General features: G+C 53.0%; 9 protein-coding genes across 9 annotated transcripts; 4 read left to right on the top strand and 5 right to left on the bottom strand.

Moving 5' to 3' along the window:
- Positions 1-2,069: 2,069 nt before the first annotated feature.
- Positions 2,070-3,392, top strand: CLAFUR5_13537 (Aquaporin-3; the record flags this gene model as incomplete). The annotated part of the gene is made up of 3 exons (XM_047912685.1): positions 2,070-2,589; positions 2,664-3,191; positions 3,244-3,392. 3 exons carry the CDS (start codon positions 2,070-2,072, stop codon positions 3,390-3,392), a joined length of 1,197 nt encoding a protein of 398 aa, XP_047768836.1.
- Positions 3,393-4,677: 1,285 nt separating this feature from the next.
- CLAFUR5_13536 (uncharacterized protein) lies at positions 4,678-5,262 on the bottom strand (the record flags this gene model as incomplete). Its single annotated transcript, XM_047912684.1, has 1 exon — positions 4,678-5,262. One exon carries the CDS (start codon positions 5,260-5,262, stop codon positions 4,678-4,680), a length of 585 nt encoding a protein of 194 aa, XP_047768979.1.
- Positions 5,263-6,296: 1,034 nt separating this feature from the next.
- CLAFUR5_13535 (uncharacterized protein) lies at positions 6,297-7,117 on the top strand (the record flags this gene model as incomplete). Its single annotated transcript, XM_047912683.1, has 4 exons — positions 6,297-6,406; positions 6,469-6,535; positions 6,588-6,904; positions 6,958-7,117. The coding sequence occupies 4 exons, from the start codon at positions 6,297-6,299 to the stop codon at positions 7,115-7,117; spliced, it is 654 nt and encodes a 217-aa protein (XP_047768981.1).
- Positions 7,118-7,124: 7 nt separating this feature from the next.
- Positions 7,125-8,471, bottom strand: CLAFUR5_13534 (uncharacterized protein; the record flags this gene model as incomplete). Its single annotated transcript, XM_047912682.1, has 1 exon — positions 7,125-8,471. The coding sequence occupies one exon, from the start codon at positions 8,469-8,471 to the stop codon at positions 7,125-7,127; it is 1,347 nt and encodes a 448-aa protein (XP_047768980.1).
- A 2,927-nt stretch (positions 8,472-11,398) lies between these two features.
- On the bottom strand, positions 11,399-12,706 carry CLAFUR5_13533 (Diphosphomevalonate decarboxylase; the record flags this gene model as incomplete). The annotated part of the gene is made up of 3 exons (XM_047912681.1): positions 11,399-12,503; positions 12,555-12,571; positions 12,662-12,706. 3 exons carry the CDS (start codon positions 12,704-12,706, stop codon positions 11,399-11,401), a joined length of 1,167 nt encoding a protein of 388 aa, XP_047768704.1.
- A 208-nt stretch (positions 12,707-12,914) lies between these two features.
- Positions 12,915-13,748, top strand: CLAFUR5_13532 (Putative holocytochrome-c1 synthase; the record flags this gene model as incomplete). Its single annotated transcript, XM_047912680.1, has 1 exon — positions 12,915-13,748. One exon carries the CDS (start codon positions 12,915-12,917, stop codon positions 13,746-13,748), a length of 834 nt encoding a protein of 277 aa, XP_047768703.1.
- A 645-nt stretch (positions 13,749-14,393) lies between these two features.
- Positions 14,394-14,966, top strand: CLAFUR5_13531 (uncharacterized protein; the record flags this gene model as incomplete). Its single annotated transcript, XM_047912679.1, has 1 exon — positions 14,394-14,966. One exon carries the CDS (start codon positions 14,394-14,396, stop codon positions 14,964-14,966), a length of 573 nt encoding a protein of 190 aa, XP_047768706.1.
- A 2,253-nt stretch (positions 14,967-17,219) lies between these two features.
- On the bottom strand, positions 17,220-17,795 carry CLAFUR5_13530 (uncharacterized protein; the record flags this gene model as incomplete). Its single annotated transcript, XM_047912678.1, has 1 exon — positions 17,220-17,795. The coding sequence occupies one exon, from the start codon at positions 17,793-17,795 to the stop codon at positions 17,220-17,222; it is 576 nt and encodes a 191-aa protein (XP_047768705.1).
- Positions 17,796-18,360: 565 nt separating this feature from the next.
- Positions 18,361-19,092, bottom strand: CLAFUR5_13529 (uncharacterized protein; the record flags this gene model as incomplete). The annotated part of the gene is made up of 1 exon (XM_047912677.1): positions 18,361-19,092. One exon carries the CDS (start codon positions 19,090-19,092, stop codon positions 18,361-18,363), a length of 732 nt encoding a protein of 243 aa, XP_047769133.1.
- Between the last annotated feature and the right edge of the window lie 220 nt (positions 19,093-19,312).

The raw sequence follows: 19,312 nt of genomic DNA, 5'->3' as shown, positions 1-19,312 counted from the left end.
GAACGAATATCAACGACCTGGCGAGTAAGCGCATATGTAGTTGAAGGAGCAAGGGTCGCTTGGTCAAATTGATTATGTGGTGGCAGTCGAGCGAAACTATTGCCAACAGCACAATTGGACCAGAAATGTCCCCCAAAGGCCGACGCGAGTCTCGATCAGTCAACATGGGGATGGAAGAACTAGCCGCCCTTTTAGCGATGTCTCGCAGTCGTATAGGGACTACTAATACTACTCGCCAAGTGACCGGAGCCTCGCCTGGTGCCTTTCCCGGAATTTTGCCTTCAGCACTGCCCTAATTAGGCTGGATTACTCAACTGCCTTGCGCTACACCAATCCCTTTGAAAACTCATGCTCATATAGCTTCCGTAGCTAATGCGCGATCTTGACCTTTCAAAGCGATAGCGGACCCAGTTTTCGAGTCCGTGCAACCCCCCCGTCAGTCACTCGATTGGCTATATAGCCCTACAAGCGGCGACTTGAGTGAATACCAGGCAGGTCACTGCCGATGACCTAATTACCCTCTGGTCCGTAAAGGGATGGCAAACGGTACAGCGTGTTGGAGCGATGGACCACTTCTTTCTGACTCTCTCCCTCTTGGAGAGGAGGAGCAATTCGCCAATACCCTGGTCCTCACTTGGCCATCAGAAGTCAATATAGCGCTCTGGCGTCAGCGAAGGCTGCACTACCAGAAATGGCCATGAACTTGACTCTTGTTAAGTGCACGCACCGAAGTACGCCCTTTAGCACTGCACAAAACAGGCATAGGACGACGGTTCTCTTGTCTCGCAAAGACGGTTCGTACGAAAGAGAGCGGATGTTCCCGACGATGGCACCACTGGCCATAGCTCTCTCATTGACTATGCTCCATAAGAGTAGCATATCCATAGTTTCTTACATCTCCACCTAGTGATCCGCCTCCGACATGTTACTGTCCCACCTCGCGACCCTCGCCTCGCAAGCGAGCTTCGCTACCTCTTGCGCCCTCTACTCCAATTGTAAATGCCACCACAAAGATGACAAGGCATGTCCACGTCTTCCAAAGGGACCTCCCTCCAAAATGTTCATTTCACGCACTGACAACTTTCTTCAACTCAGCTCCATCGCGACGCCGTAACGAGGAAAGCCTGCGAGAACGGCTACGATCTCAAATGGATTTTAGCTGAGTACATTGCCGAGGGGGGAAACCATCAGTGTAAGGGCGTGAATGGAGGGGCTATTGTCAGTCAGGGCTTGATGATGAGGGGTGAGGATGAAGCTGATTCTGGAGTAGAATAATTGTGATTGGGATACGCTGTGTAGCGCAGTGGATGAGAACACGTACCAGTGGTGTTGGGATAAGGATGAGGGCGGTGGCTAGTGATGGCATGCTACGTCGGGGAAGATGGTATGGGAGAGATGTCACTGGTAAGATTGAGGTGATTCCGAGACATTCTGCAGTTGAGCGTTGACCATAGAGTATTTGGTGTTCACATATCTTTCAGGACGAATGACCCAGCGATTGGAAAGAACGAACCATGGTTGCACCGACACAGCATGATGTACTTCTCGCGGGCAGGGACGATGAAAAGTGCGACAGATACCACCTTGTCCGTGTCTAGCAACAGCATTTCATACATCGCATCTCATCACGATCGTGACAAAGACGCACGTCGAACACACGTCAAACAATTCTATGCAGTCAGCCCGACTCCCCGGAGCCGAAGATCCCTCGTGCCATGTAGCAGACTACCGAGGGTGTAACTTCGTTCACCTCGCCAAACAACCCCGACTTCCCCAACATGGAGATCGCGGAGGTGGAGACTTTCAGCTACTGGAGCTCTAACGGCCTAACCGCAGAGCCGCACGGGTTGGTATGCAGATCTGCATGCGAACCATTCATAACAATGCATTTCTGCGTCACAGCATGAACGGCTCACGGTTGGGTGGCCGAGGTGGCGTTCCTTTGTCGCTAAGCGAAGGATGCCTCTGGCGCGTGAGCACTGAGCAGCACCTCAGCTTACCTTGAGCACAAAGAAGATGATATCCTCACAGCCATAGCATTGGACAAAAAGTGTTGTTGAGGAGTAGCCATGGACCGCAACGCCCAAACCACCGCGACAGACCGGTCCAGCAGTGGTGAGAAATCTCTCCACTCGCACGAAAAGGACGAACCACTGCGCCCAGTATCGCTGCACTCCATCCCCACAATCGACATCTCCCACCACGAACACGCTCAAGAACAGACTCTTCCGCCCGGCGAGAAAGACGATGTCGACACTGTCCGCACAACTTCTCATGTGAAGGGATTGCGATCTCGCTTGGGGCTGATGCCCACGGCCCCCATCATTGGCGAACACGACACGGCCGACCATGCGAATCTCTGGTGGCCCAAGACTCGCGCCGCGTTCAAGGAGCCTTTGGCTGAGTTCTTCGGCGTGATGATTATGGTCTGCTTCGGCAATGGAAGCGTTGCGCAAGTGCTTCTTTCTGCAGGCATGACCAGTGCGCCGGGAATGAATGGGTATGGTTCTTACCAGTCTATCTCCTGGGGATGGGGTTTGGGTGTGATGTTGGGGATCTACGTAGCGGGGGATAGTGGTGCTTATCTCAGTGAGTTGTCGCAAGCGTCCGAGTGTTGCAAGCGCGCCTGTGTGATGAGTTGGCGTATTGACTTGTGTGAGCAGATCCCGCCATCACCTTCACGAATTGTGTGCTGAGGAAGTTACCCTGGCGCCGCTTCCCAATCTATCTCCTCGCTCAGTTCCTCGGCGGCTTCGTAGGAGCGGGTATCGTCTACGCAAATTACATCAACGGCATCAATACCTTCGAAGGCGGAGCCGGACTACGCACTGTTCCGCCTGCTGCAAATGCTACTGGTGCCATCTTCTGTACATACCCGCAAGCAGACCTTACCAAGGCTAGCCAGTTCTTCTCGGAGTTCATCGCAAGTAGTTTGTTGATGTTCGTAATCTTCGCGCTCAAGGACGACAGTAACAAGGGCACCTTCAGCGCCTCAGGGTCTTGGTTCCCGCTGGGTCTATTCTTCCTCATCTTCGGCCTTGGAGCGGCGTTTGGCTGGGACACAGGGTATGCCATCAATCTCGCTCGAGACTTCGGCCCAAGGTTGATGAGTTATGCTGTTGGGTACCGGGGCGTGTGGAGTGCTGGAGGGTATTATTTCTGGATCCCGATGGTAGCGCCGTTTTGTGGATGTAAGCCGTTTTGTCTCGAAGGAGGAATGAACTGCATGCTGACACCGTGTAGGTCTGTTTGGTGGTTTGCTGTATGATCTTGCGATCTACACGGGGCCGAGCCCGATCAATGAGCCCTGGCTTGGGCTAAGGAACGTGACGAGGCCGAAGCAAGCGTTAGGGAGCAGGTTGCAGGCGCAGGAGAAGGATGGTTTGGTATGATCTTATCGTAGATATTCCTCTTTCAACGACGACTGTCCCGCACCATATGCCCTCACTTGTTGTGTCAGGTCACCACTTAAGCATGCCCTTCATCCTTATCCCAACACCACTGATAGGTTTTTTCATCAACCAATTTGCACATTGTTTCCCAATCGCAATTGTTCTAACACATGTATCGTCAGCCGCTGTCCTCACCCTCCACACCCCATGCCATTGGAATCCCAAGACCAGGCATTACTCACAATACCTCCCCCATTGACGCCCTTACACTGGCGATTATCACCCGCGGCATCAGTATACTCCGCCAACCACCACTTAGCTCTATAACCTCTATCTCAGGCAGCCTTCGTTACGGAATTCCGCTGGAGCTAGTGGCGAGGTAACGATGTTAGCGTATGCGAAAGAATGGAGGGGGAGTGGACTGGTGGTGTACTTTATCGTCGTTGCTGTGGCATTTGCAATTGGAGTAGTTCGCACATCTTGCTGCGGTGGCGAGAGATGCTAGCGCTGCAATGCTGGTGAGGTAAGAGAGGAGCATTGTCGCTGGTCGATTGACTCAAAGGCAATATGGGGAAGTTGAGGTGGATCTGGGCTCCTCTTATGAAGCGCTGTCCATTATCGTCTTTGTGCAGTGGCGCCATCACTCTTAGCATGGAATCTGGTTAGCACATGGCCGATGAGTGGCTAAGTCTCTAAGAGGCAGTAACGAAGGAGCCAGACCGGAGAAGGCAGTAGAGAGTAACGCATAGCCAGGATGGCTAAGAAGTCGTTCACTATGTCCACAGCCTTGCACAAGCCAGTCTTGTCTGATTTCCTGGAACTGCCTCCATGTGGTCGTACTCAGGAACGTCCTGGGGTGTCCTCGAGACATTACTAGCTGTAGCCGCCCTATCCACGTTGTGAGCGAATGTGTGTCCACTGCAATAGAGTTCATCCACGCGCGGACGCGCCACTGCCAGTAGGTCGGCACGATTGCAAAGCCTTGCCAAAATGGTGGCTAGTGTCTTCCATACCTCTGCAGACTGGTCGAGACTCGTGTCAGCCTTGCAACAGTAATGTCTCCTTCGACTATGCTGCGGACGCCGCGGTACGCTGGATTGCCATCACATGATGGGTACGATACCAACGGCCGTAGTGTTCTCTTGCATGTTCCACAGTCACAGCCCATGATTCTATCTGCTTGTATCCCCGCAAGAGAGCTCTTGTGATGTGCTCTCTTACACATACCTCAGACTCATTCCCTTCGCAATAGATTCGCCTTTTCTCGAGGCCAACATTTCCCCTTCTACACATCCTCCTCCATCCACGCTGCATCGATCCTACCCAGCACTGGTCGCTGCTCTCTCAACAGGTCTCGAACCCGTGTCCACGACAGATCCCTCGTTTGCATCACAAGCACGACCAGTCCTGCTACAACCATATCCTCCAAAGATTGCCCACCCCTTTCCAAGCCCGCAGCCGGTGTGCTCGGAATGCGAATGACTTTATCCTCGTGGATACCCTGCAGCAGGCGCAAAAAGTTAGGCCAGGAAGGCTTTTTGCTCTTCACATCTCCTTCGATGTGCATCTTAGCGTTGTCAGATCCGAGCGAAGAAAATCCGAGCGAAGATAAGATGGCGGTGAAACGAATGAGCGCGGTCGGATCATAGTCCCAGACTTCGACTGCGAAATGATTCTCACAATAGAAGAGACTTGTGGTCTCGTTGCGGATGGTCTTGCATGTGCGCATGAGTCCCTCGGTGTTGTAGCCCGTAGCCTTGACCGGGATCTCGAGACCTGGGCCGAGCACGAGCGCATCACGGTAAATGCGATTGCGGAGTTTCCCAGGCAACTCGAGAAGGCGGCAGCGCTCGTCCTCTTTAGTCGACATTATGGATGGTGCTAGCTGTTGGTCGCACATATAGTATTGTGCTTAGCCTGTTGAGTGTCGGTCGCGAAGCGGAGCTCGGTAGGTGGTGGTGATGGCAGGGATTTGGCGGTGCTCTGATCTTGTCGATGTCTTATGGTGTAGAAGGTGAAACGTGCGCAGCGTCCTGAGTGTCCCGCTACTGGCGTTAGTGCACATGTTACCGGAGCTAGTGAAGGCACGGCCACAAGTGAGCGGCCGCGTTGCGCGAGTCACCACAGTTCGGTCTCCTGCTTGACTGGCTAACTCACATCTTTGAACCATGATGAGCTCGTCTATCGCTACTGCACGAACTTGTCAACTCTCTTCTCAACGACAGTCACAAAACCAGCGTGGTCGTCAGTCGACACCAATCGTGACTCTATCACATGCCACTCCAACGCTCGGCACAGACAGCAAATATGACTATTTTTGTCGACTACGTGTTCTCCCTCAAGTCCTAAGTCACAAGCGCCGAGTCCCGAGCCGCGGTCACAGGTCGACAAAAGGTAAGGCGGTGTTCAAGGTAGTCGGGTAGCGGTCGGTGGCGGCGCTTGGGGTGGTAACCACCAGCCTTGCGCTGGCAATTATCGTACCCCACCACCACCTCCAACGGGCGGGATCCATGGGAGAAGGTGAAAGACTTCCTCTCTTGTTCTGCGGTCGGTTGAAGGGACGTGGCAGCTGGGTGCTAGAGATGGAGTGATGTCCTTCCTTGGAAATCTTGCTGTCCACATGCGAGACGGCCATCTGGGCAGTCGCCTTCCACTCCAGACATCTTACCATCTTACCACGCGATGATCGTGCACCGTCCGGCCTCTGTTCGTGGACATACCAAACATTGAAGGCACGCTCCGGATAAAGTACATGCTCCTGCCTCAGCCGCACATCAAAAAGTGATCGACATCCAGGATGCCCCTTCTGCTCGAAGGATTTCGGGTCCGAACCACCACGACCACAAAAAAGAGCCAACCTGCTTCCCAAGCACTTTTCCGAATGCTCCAGCAGCACGTTTCAAGATGTCCTCTCTCAACAACAAGAAAGACCCAAAAGTGATCGCAGGCCCATACATCCTCTTCGACGGCTCAATCACCGCCGAATTCCTGCAAGATGACGAGCTTGATGCCACGTACGACACTTTGAGTCTTTGCCAGCGTATCCAACCGGTGCAGTGCTGACTCGACATCCCAGCTTCCTTATCCGTATGACCATAACCGGATCGCATCCTCTGGTGAAGCAAGGCAAGAGCCATCCGATCGTAACTCTGCCTCTTCACCGACCACGAGATGCCACCAGCTGATGAGCCCCAGTCGCCGCCGCTCCACCTCCACTTCGACCAAGTCGAGACCTTCAAAGTCCTCCAAGGCAAATGGGGCCTGACAGCCGGCTACGACACCCAAGACGTGATCCTCACACCCTCCAACGAGCCCTATACAGTCCCGCCCTGGCTACCTCATTTTCCATGGCCGGTTCCGATGGAAGAAGACTCCATAATCCTGGCCTGGGGGCATCCCAGTAATGTGCCGAAACCGATGGATGTGCCATTCTTTGATCAGATCTTCATGTACACGGGACAATGTTTTGAGGAGAAGAGGCAGCCAAATCTGTTGCAGATGATGTTGAGCCAGTGAGTGGCGCCCGGGTTAATTGGTATGGTGCGTTAGCTGACGGATTTCGCAGGACCGAGACTAATTCCACCATGGTCATCTTCCCAGGCTGGACATTCCTCGGTCCACTACGATGGTGGATTCCATGGAGACTGCAAGGTGCTCTTGCCAACGTCGCGAAGCTCTGTGGGTTTTCCACGATGTATATGCCAAAATACTCGAAGAAGGAGTGAACGTCTTTCAGGGAGCGCTGCGGGTCACGGCAACTGGGGGTATCGCCAATACTGGCCTGAGAGTCCGGTGTAGCTGTAGTCCATCATTCTCCATACTAGTCTCGATCTCTACATTGTCCGACAGGAACGTGAGCTCCATATGTGATGGATCGTCGTCGCCTGGGTACTGTTCGGGGTATCTCTCTCTTTCCCATTTCTTGATCGCTTCGATTTCTTCCTCGGTCGCTAAGTTCGAGGTCTGTTCAACGGTCGCCGTCATGATAATCTTGTCGCTTTTGTCAATAGCCTGGCTCTCGAACCCATCGCCACTATCTTCATCGCCGCGCTGCATAAATGGGGCTGTGCTGTCATTCCTGGCCCTGTTTACCTCGACCGTGGTCGTTGTGCCGTAGAAGTGGTCCGTTCGGAAGTTGCCCCACGTTGTGAAGGTCTGTAGACCGTGGGTATTCTGGTCCGGTATTGTGGGTCCGAAAATTAGTGACCGTCGGGTGATGGTGTACAGTACAACGTCGAACGTGCCGATGGACGACAGGAAGACTCCAATCGCGGTCATGGTCGGCCAGCCAAATGTACTTCCTGTCATGATCTTGAGCCGAACCACGACCGCCGGTAGGGTACAGATCACGTATATGAGCGGGTACACAATCACACTCCGCGCCGCAGATTCTGCTCGTAGCTGCATGCCACCGTCGGGATCCGAGTCTGCATAGAAGAATGATCGAACCCGCTTCCACAAAACGAGGAACATTAACGAATATATGACCACGGCTCCGAATTCCGTCATCAAAAGCCAGAGGTAGTGCATGTACAGTCTTTCATCCATGTACTTTGCATTTATCCAGCACCATGCTCCAGCTCCGGCGTAAAAGTCCTTCGGAAACATGATGATGCCAATGGAGGAGCAGACGTAGACCGATACCCAGAGCGAGAGGATGGTGAGCAGGAACGCTTTGTGCCCGAGTCGGTAGTCGCACACAATATCCGCAAAGACGTGTCCGGCCATGGCGAAGGTGAAGACAGCTGCAGCGACGTCACCTGCGTTCAATACGAAGCCCTGAGCCCAGCACGCATCGGTGTGAGCGATGATACCGTCCTTCATCAGCCAGTGAGCGCTCATGGAGAACCCAGCCGCCTGCTGCATATCCGCCAGTACCAGGTTGAGCAGGAGCGCCACATACTGATTGATTCGTGCCAAAGTTCCAGGTCTCCAAGTGACTAGTCGATATACCAGATGAACAAAGAGAGCGGTCGCCAGCGTCAGCGACAGGAGTCCGAAGAATGTAAGAGCCACGAGTCCACGGCGCAGTACTTCCGGCAACGGTGTCACTGTACCCGATGTATCGGTGTGGCTCATCTTCTGCTCTCACAGTGGTGACTGGCTCACGCAAGAGTGACGATCGTTGCCGCGAGGCAGCATCTATGATGATCTATCACTGTCTGGCACTGTCAGTGGTTCCACATCGGGTGGCAGATGTGCCATACGCTACAGAATGCCGTGTACCGTAGTGGGCGCAAAGGAAGGCCCAAGCACTCGGACAAGAATCGCTTGGCATAAGACGTGAGGATCATGGAATGTCTGCGAGCACGGCGCAGGCCATGTTTCTCGAAGAAGCACAGAAGCACCAGGATCGGCGGGGCATGCCAGAGCACGACTGGGGATGGCTTGGCTATGTCTTGGTCTGCCGGTGTTCTGTCGAACGCTACGCAGATGAACCTTCTTCGCAAATTTGCACCTCACCTTGGGCGGGGGACGGGCCGTTGCTGGGATGGGTGAGTTCGGAGTACTGTAACCCTAGAGAACAAGCAATCTCAGCAAGCATTTGCCAGCGGAAAGCAAAAGCCCGTCTTTCTTGAGGACAGTCGGCGTTTGGATGTCGGGTCGGCTTGGTGGAGGATTTAGTATACACCAAGCAGATTCGGAGAGCGTTTGCAGCCGATCGATCATGGTAACTCTTGGGTGAAGCAGATGGTGCTGTAGAATTCGAGGCAAGTCACTAACGCAGGTGATGCAAAGACCTCATGCAGTACATGTAAGCATGCTCTGCGGCTTGGATTGGCTAGTGGTTCAGCCTCGCTCAGTCAGAAGTATGACATTGGGTTGAAAGAAGACTTTGTTGCCTGCAAAGTCAAAAGTCTGGCTTCGCCGTCGGTCATGCATGGGGGACGACGTGTGCATGGCGAGTCTGGCGCTACTTCGCGCGAGCTTTTATGCTTGATGGTCGGGTGTCGGGTTGATCACCTGCATGCAGCTACAGTCTACAGAATGGAAGTCTTCAGGATGGTGTTCTAGAAACCGTGGAAACGAACGATGAGCCGAGGAGGCGCAGGGCTGTTGACCCCGTGGGCATGGAAGAAGTAACATCTCCACTCTCCAGGGGTCATGTCGGATTCTCAGCATTTCGGTAGCGCGCGGGTATATCCTCTCACGACAAGGATGCGTTGGCTGACAAAACGGCGTCCTTTTCGACACGTGAGATCCCGAAATGGCCCCTGTAGATATTACGGCCGTAGAGACAAAGGCAGCCACGAGACTTCAGCTTCGTGTCGAGGTAGTGCACATAAATTCTATGGGCAGACCCCATTTTCGACTACAGGCAGACCCAATCTTATGTAATTAATCAAGTTTTGAGGACTTAACTTTGCACCTGCCCGCCCGGCGAGGGCTAATAGCCCTCTGTTTCTCGTAGCCGAAGCAAACCTAGGAGGGACCCAAGGTAGGAGGGGCCCCCCGAAGGGAGGGAGGATCTCTTAGGAGGCCCTAGGTGCAGCGGAGGGCTACCTCCTAAGTCAGGCTATTCACTCCGCAGAAGCTCACGTGTCTGGTCCACACGTGACCCCGGCGCAAGCTTCTTGGCGGAGCGCCTGATGTAGCCGGGTTCAAATATGTCACTTTGAAGCCCGGATTGCTACCCCCAAACTACGACAACATAGCACACAGCGCAAATATCGCTTCGCACTTGCGGGCTTGTACCTCCGTATCTATAGGTTTAAGCTTCTCCAGCTATCTACGCGCCCGCAGCCCCGAGGGTACAAAAGATATTGCTAGTATAGTTAATTGAGCGGAGGGTAGCTTGAAGGGCATACGTGAGTAAACGAGGCGAGCTTGCGAGCCGGAGTGAACGGAGCATGTCCGTAAAGCTCCCGTAGCGAGAACAATAATTAGACTCTGTTACCTGTTGCTTCTTCGAGGGTCCGTGCTTAGGAAGGGGCCTTTAGAATAAAAGCTATCGCTAACAAATTCGAGCTGCCGTCTAATCAGTTAAAAAGAACTTAGAAATTCAGGATTAGCTCGCTTACTAGCTGCTCCGGTGCCGTGAATCCTATTCCGAGCACGTAAGAACATTACGACGAGAGTATAACCGATGACTGCGATACTACGACGACTATAGTCTAGTGCAGAGATCTTATAACCCCTGTCGTGCTGCTATACCTGTTTAAGCAGCTAAAGCGAGCTTTTTAGTACTCGAAAGGGTAAAGTCGGATAACAGGGGTTGTAAGAACTATATACTATGCTGTACGACACTACGACGACTACGACACTGCGATAACATCGTAACGATAGCGAACAAGTTGTTTCTCGAGCTGCGGGTGCTACCCTTCGCTTATCTCTATAAGGACGGAGGCCTTTCAACATATCATTTTATTGTAAGTGACATTCTGCTTTAGCTGTCTAAATCTAAAAACATAACTACAACACTTTGCGAAAAACTGAAAGCTAGAGCTTCGAGTCTATACAATTCCAAGTCGAAGTGCATCTTCAAAGTTGTGTATATACGGCGTTGTTGTGTTGTTCTAAGCAGGGAGGGCAAATTCTGCTCCTTAATGTCACATCTACACCCGGTGTTTTTAGACCCTCGCAAGCTCGGATCCTAGTGGCTTCACTTCAACACTAACACCGAGCGATAGCAGCGGTCTGATGTAGGAGATAGGCGGAGGGCTGGGGTGGGGATGTGGTTTGATGGACTTTGATTGATTACATCAGCTTGGGTCTGCCCGTAGTCGAAAATGGGGTCTGCCCATAGACCGTGTGGGTAGTGCAGCGAGATTCGCAAGGAAGCTGGTCAACTTTGTGTTGGTGAAGGGATGAGCATAAAGGAAGCTGGAACTTGAGAGGTTGATCGCCCGTCGATTGCGCGCTATACCTCATATGGCAAAAGCTGCGCCGATCACGCTGGTAAAGATCCCAGGACACAAGACACAGGACCGCACATAATAAAAGTGGTATCTCCGGCTACCTTCCCACCAAACACCGTGCCAGCCCGATCCTACAGATAGACTCATCTAAGCAAGATGCTCTTCCGTCTTGCGAGGTCCGTCTCCAACACTGGTCAAGATGACTCTTGAAATACCCTTCTTCAACACCTCTGCGGCCACACTGTCTATGCTCTCTACAGCGCCACCCGTAGCCGAGAGACTCTGACCTCTCTTGTTGTCCCAGCCAGTGACATCACCAAGGATGGACTTGAAAGTGCCCGCGACCTTGTCCTCATTCTCGGTCAGATAGTAGATGACTGCGTTCGGGCCCGCATCAAACGTGTATGCAGCGATAGGCTTGTCATCTGGCTGTGCCGAGTTGATTGCCTCAACCATTCTGATCGCAGCACGACTGGTATCGTTCATGTAGAAGATGGGCGGCTGCGTGTCCAAGCAGCATGCGTGGAAGTTGTTGCTGTCCTTCATGCTCAAAATGGCGAACTCTTCAAAGTCCCGTCTGTGTATGGCCTGCTCCATTCTCTTCATCCTCTTGGGTACGACCTCGCTGGCACGATGCTCGAACAGTGCTGATGAGGCAACGGTCTGCTGCATTCCTGCTGTGCTGCTCACGTCCTTCTTCTCTGCCGATGCCACGAGGATCAAGGCACGCATATCTGGCCAGTGTGATGCTGGTGACACTTCGTATGCCACCGAGTCACTGCCATCTGCCTCTTCTCCCTTCTGCCAGGCAACGTAGCCTCCCATCAAACTTCTGCATGCTGAGCCGCTGCCTTGTCGTGCGATCCTGCTGAGGTCGGTGGGTGAAGTGCCGAGCTGGTAAAGATCTGCAATTGCGCGTACTAGTGCAGCGAAGCCTGCTGCTGAAGAGGCAAGGCCTGCTGCAGTGGGAAAGTTATTCTGGCTAACAATTTTGAGCTTCATCTGGGAAAGCTTGGCTGCTTGTGGTGCACCCATCTCCACCTTGGCTCGTAGTTCTCGCAGTTCTCGGAGGCATGCTTGTGTTCGAGCGCCGCTGATATCCTGTGGCGAGCCATTGAGCTCCAGGCTGTCTTCAGTATAAGAAGGCGAGGCTGTCGCGGTCGTGTGTGTTCGCAGATCGTCTTGCGAGAGGGTTACACTGATCGATCCATTGGTGGGTAGGTTGAGCTTGGTATCGCGCTTGCCCCAGTATCTATGAAGCTCAGCATCGTGGTCATGTCCATACTGACGACTTGTAGCCTACTTGATCACTGCGATATTCTGCACAGGTCAGCCAATATTCCGGACCCCGCTTCTGATCACTTTCTGTTGCCCGTGGAGGCTTCATATTGTTCTTGGACTGGAACTTACCACAGGCGCAAACGTGCTGGCGCGATGCACTCCGTTCTCTGCCATACTGTCGATCTGTCCTCCTTCTATTCCGTTCAATCAATGCTGTTGTTCGTGCAGTGTTGACGGACAACTTCTCCTTCTGTGAGTGGGCCCATGTTTTAAGGTTATGCTTGAGCAAGGATAGTCAGCAGGGTCCAAAGCTGCTGACCTAAACAATGAAGATCTACGACAGCGAGACATCAACTTCCGTCCATTGCAACACATCCTCACCATGCCACCAGAAGGCGCAGACCCGGCTGAGAAATGCCCTGTAGACCACCGAACACGCGAACGATGGCTCGAAGCAGCGAAAGCCAAAGGCCAAGCCACACCACCACATCCACCAGCCTCAGTGCCACCCACCCCAAAACCTGAATCCTTCTACTCCCTCGACACAGGCCGCTGGCACGCCGGCGCACCCATCAGCCCCATCCCCTCCTTCTCCCCCTCCTCCCAACCAAAGCGTCCCAAACTCTACTCCCTCTCCACCGACCGCGAAATCTCCACAATCCCACGAGCAATCGTCGACCCCTCCACCCTCAACAGCGCCGAGAAAGCTGCCCTCCCAGATGGTACCTCTGCAAGCCATGGCACGCCCGCTAATGCCCAAGAAGACACCGGCCACGACAGAGATAGCGGGAATTGGATATATCCCTCTCAGGAACAATTCTTCGCCGCCATGAAACGGAAAGGTCACGATGCGGATCCGAAGGACATGAACAACATCGTTCCAATTCACAATGCTGTCAATGAGAGGGCGTGGGGTGAGATCAAGAAGTGGGAAGCAGGGTGGGGGGCGGAGAGGTGTGGTGGGCCGAAGTTGGTGAGCTTTGCGGGAAATAGCAAAGCTTTGACGCCCAGGGCACGATACTACAGTATGATGGGGTACAGCGAGCCATTTGATCGACACGATTGGGTGGTGGATCGGTGTGGAAAGAAGGTTGAGTATGTGATTGACTTTTATCAAGGGAAAGGAGGGTCTTTGAGCTTTTTCCTGGATACGAGGCCGAAGTTGAATAGTTTTGAGGGGGTGAAGATGAGGGTTGCCAGGTGGTTTGGGCTGTAAGAGGTGAATTTAAGAGGATTGTACAAAGATTTGTAAGATGTGGAAAGATGGAGACGAGGCATGAGATACCCGGGATGCATGGGACGGCGTTACTGTACAGACTCTCGACTCTTGAGATCGGACCAAATACTGTAGTAGCGAGCACCCAGTGACTGCGATCATAAGTTCATGGACTTTCACATGCTGCGGGCGAGGGCTCTTGATATGGTTCGTTACCGCCGACAGCGCTTCGTCCTTCCGAGCACGAGAGCAAACGCTCGAATCCGCGAAAGCGTCGTTTCGATGCGAGGTACGCAGTAGCTGACTCGAAGGCAGCGCGCGCTCTGCACAGTAAACAAACTCGGCTCCCAGCCCTTCTGACTTGCATGAGCAACTTCATCCACAACGGAAGGCTGACTAAATCGTCCGGCGCCGAGTGTATACAAACACGTGCACATGCAAATGTCAGGCCGCACATATTGGTAAAGCCACATGCGACGCGCATGCACAGACATTCAGAGGTCCACTTTACCCTTCCATTCACATCTTCACTTACAACATAGAGCACTCTCTCTCCGCACCACCACGAACCGACCACCAACGTCAACATCGACCGACCTGACTCTACTCGACAATTCCCACATACCACCAGCAACTCAAGACACCATGAACAGCCAAAGCCCGCAAACGAACTGTCGCCTCTTCAAGCTCCCTGGAGAAATCCGAAATCGCATCTATCGCCTCGTCCTTGTCGACGCCGTAGGTGATGCGGATGGCTATATCGAGTACGACACCACCGGCTACAGCGTCCCTCCACTCCTCAAAACCTGCAAAGCAATCCGCTCTGAGAACCGCGCCATCTTCTACTACGAGAATCAGTTCACCTGCACGATCGAGAAATTCGACTGCTCACCCATGGTCAAGTTCTGGGCACATCTGCGACGTTGTGATCTTTCGCCCGACAAAGTCCACACTCGCTGCGGCCATGATTTTGAGCCTGACTGGCGCAATCTAATGGAGTGGCTGCGGCGGTATCATGCGAAGGATGTGCATGGTCGGTCTAGGAGGATTGCGTCTCTCCAGGCCAAAGGCTCGATTAGGGCGACGGACTACATCATAGCTGGTCTGTTCGATACTGCGAAGGATCTCCGTGGGCAGCCGTGGCAGTTTGTGGAGGGCGTTGTAAGTAATCAGCACGAGGCACTGATTGTGCTTGATGCGAGGTGGAAGGAGGCGTAACATGTTGGGTGGAGGGGTCTGGGTGACTTGAGAAAGTCGAGTGGTTGAAAGAGCGATGATGACAGGGATCTGATCGGCAGAGGCGCGATCACATGCTATGTACTCGAAGCGAACGCTGTGAACATCCCCACCTTTTCGCACTTCCCCTTAAAGGCAGGCAGCCAGTACTCGAAATCACAGTGTTTATGGGACAGAAGAGGCTCGCACCCCGTGTCAAAATGCTGTATGTATCCGCCCACAGACTCATTCTGCAGGCTCAACTTTTTCAAAGTCCAGCGCATGTGCCAGTCAATGACTGGCAAAAAGAACTATCATATCGTCGTTGTGCACCACAGAGCTTGGTGATACAAAAAGACACATCCGTTCATGTCAACCAACGTGACAGAGGTGGTCTCTCGCGAGATTCGATCAATACCAACCGACGTGGCAGAGGTGGTGTGATTTGAATTCAGCCAATCGCCAATCAAGCCGAAGCTTTTTGAGTCCGTGGTCGATGAGTAAAATAATTGCGGACAAAACTATATAGCTTTGTTTGTTGGTGGCGGCTTGGCAGGCATGTGAAACCGCGAAGTGCTTGTGGCCCTGGACCGTCGCTGTGGTGAACGCTAGATGTTCGACTTTATCGAAGATAACTCGAGTATAGCCAAGGATTGCCACGGCACTCAGGAGGTGACTATGTGCATGCTGAAGTGTGATCGACGGTTTGTGAAATCTTTGTCAATGCTGACAGCGCCACGTCTTACACCTCAGACCTACAACGAGGTGTCACGCATCGCTTTCAGGCACTGGTAGATCTGAGCAAAGGCTACGACGATTGAAGGGACTAAGCGCCTTGCTGGATTGAGAGAGTCCCTCGGTAAAGGGATGGTGAACCAAGATCTAACGCTAGTCATTTTAATCAGCGAAGTGAATGCCAGAAGCACGCGGACAACTCCCGTCGCTCGCTTATGCATGTGACCTTCGCTTCTGCGGCTCTTGTCTCTTTCTTTACGCTACGTTCTCGCGACACCTTCTCTGCAAACGACCTACAAATAACATCATTCTCAATGCTCCTAAGTTGCAACCAGTTCACCTCCGCTTCCTCGCAGCGATTTGCTTCAACACATACCACCAACAAGGACGTTTCCAACACACAAGGCAGGACAACATCAGCGACCGCCAACTCGAGCGACATGGCTGCGCATGTACCGCCACCGCCTACCGCGGACTCGACCTGCCACCTTCTTCGGCTACCCGCAGAGCTCAGAAACCGCATATACCGCCTTGCGGTGGGGCAAGAAGATCGCATTACCTACACCAAAGATGGCTACGACAGACCACCACTTCTCAACACTTGCAAGTAAATTCGCTCGGAAGCTCTTCAAATTTTCTACTACGAGAACTCTTTCGGCACCCGAATTACGTGGTATGACGTTTCACCGGTCACTCACTTCTACCAGCATCAGACTGAACTCGGTCTACAGTCCGAGAAAATGCACATGCAAACCTCTACCAGCCACCAACGTCCCTCTTGGCCCAATCTGCTGACATGGTGCAAGCACTTCCACGCAGCACCCGCATGGGGTTGTCCAGTCTCGACAAAGTTTCTGACGGCGCCGACATCAGAAAAAGCAGTCAAGTACATCCTGGCTGCAATGTTCCTAACCATGCGGGAACTTCGTGGCCAACCGTGGGAGATGGTCGAGCGGGTATTGATCAGCCAACGCCTATTAGTTCTAGGTGCGGCGGATTCAAGGTGGCTCGAGGATTGAATCAGAAGAAACTATTGGAACTTTCACTTTCTACCAGGCAAGGAATTGCTCGAGCTCAGGCACTTCCGTACGGCCGATCAGCCAAGATAGCCGTCAGGGGGCCTACGGGACCAGGGTATGTGCCATCAAAAGGGATATGACTGGGATGGAATGTCGATCAGATATGGCCGACACTGGACATGCTACAATATCAGAGCAGCAATACTGGGGTGTAGCTCGAACCGCTTGCATCTCGTAGTGAGTGATAATGTTCTGGGCGGCCTTCGTGGACAGCCAATTGGGGCGTCCTTCGAGGACACAGACCTATGGTTTAGCCTTGCGACACTGTCAGTATTGAAGTTGCATGCTATCATTTGCTCACGACTTTAACCTGCTCCTGATACCTTTCGAACGCCCTGATACCTTCATAATCTCTCGCAGTACATCAACCTAGTTTCACGCCGCATTGACCCCTACCAAAGCACCATGCTGCAACTGCACCGATCTCTCACAGTACATCAAGCTACTTCCACGCCGCATTAGCCCCCACCAAAGCCCCATGCTGCAACTCCACGAACCTCTCACACGTCTCCCACTCCACACTCCTAAGCCCCTTCACCATCTCCGCCATAGCATGCAACATCTGCTGCTCCACCGCGCCGCCTCCTTTACCCGGCTCTACCACTACAGGCGCCGGGAACGAGCCGCAAACCTTTCTCGCATGAATCCTCTTCAACCACACAAGGAAGTTAGACCAGTTCGGCGAAGGTAGAGCATTAAGCGCAACCTTTGGCATAACCCTATACGCGTTGTACAGCGCTCTGATCTTGCGGCTGAATTTGATGAGGGGGTCGGAGTTGCAGTGGTAGATGGGGATTACAAAGGTGTTCTCAGCCCAGTAGATTGATGAGGCTTCGTTGCGGATTTGGTGGCAGGTTGAGAGGAGGGGGGGTTCCATGGTTGTGGTTGAATGGAGGGTGATGCGCTGATAATCGACGAGAGCGAAGCGGTAGATCGTGTTTCGAAGTTCTGCTGGGAGGTCGAGAAGGTGGGAGTTGGTCGGCATTGGGTTGGACTGTGTTTTCGTTCGAGGAGCCATGGTCTGCCGTTGCAACGCTTAGGAAGGGGCAATCAGGTGTTTTGTAGGAAGTGCAGGGGTGTGTTATGTGTTGTTTCCTTGAGATTCACTCTTCGCGAGACAGGTCCTCATTCATGAGCATAATGTGAGCTTGGCTTACGCTCCTGGCTTGTTTTCCGTTCCAGTCGACCGTCCAGAACGTCAAGATCCCAGAGCCCCGGTCACACATATGGGTTTCTGAAGTTCTTGTTCTCATAGGGTTCACCACGCTCCATACCGGATTCCTTCAGCCGACAGTTGTAGGTACTGATGCTCGAAATATGCTTACTCCTGAACGGGTTGTCATATGGCGACCAAAGGTACTCCGTCTTTCCAGCTCTAGATTTTTTGACGGCTTGCCGCCAATGAAGTCCTTGTCAGAGTACTTGGCAAAGAGCTTGAGTATGCGTAGATACTACGGCCGTCTTCGTCGTAGTCTGTGACACTGACATCAACGTCAGCATCGTCTTTGCCGCGCCCCAACAGTCAAGTCCTCATACTCCCCGAAAGGCGCCGACGCCGGTATGAAGATATGAACCCCATCCTCTCAATCAGAATCATACATATACTCATCCACCTCCACTTCCTGCCTCTTACTCCCACTCGACCCACCCCCATACCTTCTCCTCAACTCCCTCAACTCCTCATCACTCTCTCCCCCATCCTCCCCTTCCCCTTCCCTGTCCTTCTCCTCCGCCCGTCGTATCACAATCTCATCATCCTCCCTCTCCTCCTCCCCCTTGAAACTTTCTATATCAACCTCCCTCTCCTCCCGCACCTCATACCCCTCCCTCCTCTCCCCAGCCTCAAACCCCCTCAGCACCTCCTTGAACTCATCATCGAACCCTTCCCACCTCCTCACCCCATCCTGCGGCATCTCATACCACCCCGCCTTATCCCCAACCCAAATATGAGCCCTCCCTAACCCCTCCGGTATCGTGCCCTCCACCAACGTCCCTGCCGCAAGATGTATCCTCGTCCCTTTGTAACAATCATACTGCATACTCAACGTACTCCCGCACGCACTGCAGAAGGAACGCGATGCGATGGAGTCCATGCCATCGCTTATGAGGAGGCGGGTCGTCTTGATGAAGTCGGTACCGCGAAATGTTATGGACGGGAATGTAAAAGCCAGCCAAGCTATGAAGGGAGCGCCGGAGATTTGTTGGCATTGCGTGCAGTGGCAGAAGTCGAGGGATGTAGGCGCGGCGGTGGAGGACCAGGATACGGCGGTGCAGGCGCAGGTGCCGCGGTAGGTGGTGGTTGCGGAGGGGGTCATGTCCTTGCTAGAGGCTGTGCGGTGGGCTGAAGGTGTGGTGAGCTAGAGGTGAGGTGAGCTGCTTTGGTATGTAGTGGTGGGCTGAAGAGCGTTCTTTGCTGGAGTGAGATGTTGAGATCGTGGATTGAGAAGTATGTCAGGACTTATCGTATGTGAGTGATATACATATGAGCATTGCTACAGTCGTGAATATAATACGTCGTATCCATGATTGTACGAC

This window comes from Fulvia fulva, chromosome 12 (assembly GCF_020509005.1).
Source record: "Fulvia fulva chromosome 12, complete sequence".
NCBI lineage: Eukaryota > Fungi > Ascomycota > Dothideomycetes > Mycosphaerellales > Mycosphaerellaceae > Fulvia > Fulvia fulva.
Note: the sequence above shows the minus strand (reverse complement) of the source record. Positions and strands in the feature narration are given on the sequence as shown.